The following is a 2335-nucleotide window of genomic DNA, read 5'->3' as shown; positions in this document are numbered from 1 at the left end:
TTTTAAGTAAAAGAAAAAAATATATAACTAAAAAGATTAAATTAGAGATGATTAAAAGGGATTTGTTAAGATTTTTGTGGATTAATTAGTTGTATAAATAAATGTATGAAAATTTATAGGCCTTTGGGATTATTATGAATTATTTTTAAGAATTAAAGTAAGTCCGTTTGTCGAGAAAATATACATCATAGAAATAGTTTTTATAATTTTCAATTATTTTAAAGATTTTAGGTATTGCATTTCTCTTTCAATTTAGTTAAAATATTACTTAAAATATAATAAATAAAATTTTAAATAATTTCCCACATATTTTCACACATTTTTTAAGTATTTAATTCACTACATTTTCTTTAAGTGTTCCCTGCAATTAATTCACTTGCCAAGATGGCGACATCTTTTGTTGCAATTCACGTTGATTAGCGGCCGCTGAAGGTCGTCTTCTGTCCTTACCAGCCTTTTCCTAGCTCCTTTTCCTTTTCCTCTTCTTTGGGAACCCACTCAGCTGTCCCTTGAAGAGTGAGAAAAGTTCACAGCTAATTACATTGGTTAGTTTAAAAGTTTAGGCACAATTATCAACACTTTACCAGGCGCGACATGATGGGGCACAAAAAAAACTTCAAAGACACGCCCCCACGCACTCGATATATAAGCCTAAAGTCCAGCAAGGACTACAAACAGTTCTTGTTTAAAATTCCCTTCGAAAGTAACCTACAAAAAAATGGACAAGGAAGAGGAGGAGAGCACACCGAGGACCTTCAAGGAATTAATGCGGGTGCCAGTGCAGTTTTACCGGAGCATTGGCGAGGACATCTATGCCCATCGCTCCAAGAATCCCCTGAAATCGCTGCTGCTGAAGATATATCTTTATGCGGGATTTATTAATTTCAATTTACTGGTGATTGGTGAACTGGTGTTCTTTTACAAGTCAATCCAGGACTTTGAGACCATTCGTTTGGCCATTGCCGTGGCTCCCTGCATTGGCTTCTCTTTGGTCTCCGACTTTAAGCAATTCGCCATGGCTTATCGCAAGGGGCTCCTTGTACAGCTCCTGGACGAGCTGGAGGACATGCATCCAAAGAGCCTTCAAAAGCAGAAGGAATACCAACTGCAGGATTTTGAAAAGACCATGAAGCGAGTGATCAACATCTTTACATTTCTGTGCTTGGCTTATACCACTACCTTTACCCTTTATCCGGCCATCAAGGCTTCGGTGAAGTATAATTTCCTGGGCTATGACACCTTTGATAGGAACTTTGGCTTCCTGATTTGGTTTCCCTTTGATGCTACCAGCAGCAATCTCATTTATTGGATTACTTACTGGGACATAGCTCATGGTGCTTACTTGGCTGGCATAGCCTTTCTCTGTGCGGATTTGCTGCTAGTGGTGGTCATCACCCAGATTTGCATGCACTTTAATTATATATCCATCAGGCTGGAGAATCATCCTTGTAATCCTGGAGAGGATAGGGAGAATATAGAATTTCTGGTGTGGATTATTAGGTATCATGACAAGTGCTTGACGTGAGTTTAAATATTTTTTAGAATTTTTGATCCTTACTTAAATATATTATAACCTATTCCTTATAGACTTTGTGAACATGTCAACAGCCTGTACAGCATTTCCTTGCTTCTCAATTTCCTGATGGCCTCGATGCAGATTTGTTTCATCGCCTTTCAGGTCACTGAATCTACATTAGAGGTCATTATTATTTACTGCATTTTCCTGATGACCTCCATGGTTCAGGTGTTTTTGGTTTGCTACTATGGAGACTCTTTGATAGCAGCGGTGTGTTTTTGTTGATAATATTTTAGAGAATTTATATTTAAGAATAATTTATAAACAGAGTCTTAGAGTTGGAGATGCCGCCTACAATCAAAAGTGGTTTCAGTGCAGTAAAACCTACTGTCAAATGTTAAAGTTACTGATAATGAGGAGTCAAAAGCCAGCTTCTATAAGACCGCCTACTTTTCCGCCCATATCTTTGGTAACCTATATGAAGGTAATATTTCAGAGAGGGTTTTTTAAGAATTTTATAATTAAGAAATTTTTCTTAGGTCATCAGCATGTCCTATCAGTTCTTTGCCTTGCTGAGAACCACCTACAAAGATGGCTAATGAGGAAAATAAATAATTACTACTTGCTACTTACTAAGACCAGTTAAGCACAGAGTAAAATGGCTTAAAAGCCTTTAAATAATATTTTTAAAAATTACAATTCCTTAAACTCTGACCCGCTTTTCCTTAAAAAAAATCTAAATAAAAATCCCAGCTAGAAACCCAAACCAAATTGATTAATTAAAACAAAACTCTCTGCTTTCCACATAAATTCTCCCTC

General features: G+C 36.6%; 1 protein-coding gene across 1 annotated transcript; it reads left to right on the top strand.

Moving 5' to 3' along the window:
- Positions 1-718: 718 nt before the first annotated feature.
- Positions 719-2115, top strand: Or67c (Odorant receptor 67c). Its single transcript, XM_017162344.3, has 4 exons — positions 719-1521; positions 1588-1786; positions 1845-2000; positions 2056-2115. The coding sequence occupies exons 1-4, from the start codon at positions 719-721 to the stop codon at positions 2113-2115; spliced, it is 1218 nt and encodes a 405-aa protein (XP_017017833.3).
- The last annotated feature ends 220 nt before the right edge of the window (positions 2116-2335 follow it).

The sequence above is a fragment of the Drosophila kikkawai genome, chromosome 3L (assembly GCF_030179895.1).
Source record: "Drosophila kikkawai strain 14028-0561.14 chromosome 3L, DkikHiC1v2, whole genome shotgun sequence".
NCBI lineage: Eukaryota > Metazoa > Arthropoda > Insecta > Diptera > Drosophilidae > Drosophila > Drosophila kikkawai.
The sequence above is the reverse complement of the archived record's forward strand: the minus strand, read 5'-3'. Positions and strand labels throughout refer to the sequence as shown.

Coding starts and splice junctions, on each gene's coding strand:
- Or67c (XM_017162344.3), top strand. CDS start 719: ATGGACAAGGAAGAGGAGGAGAGCACACCGAGGACCTTCAAGGAATTA. Junction 1,522..1,587: donor TATCATGACAAGTGCTTGAC/GTGAGTTTAAAT, acceptor TATTCCTTATAG/ACTTTGTGAACATGTCAACA. Junction 2,001..2,055: donor CTTTGGTAACCTATATGAAG/GTAATATTTCAG, acceptor AATTTTTCTTAG/GTCATCAGCATGTCCTATCA.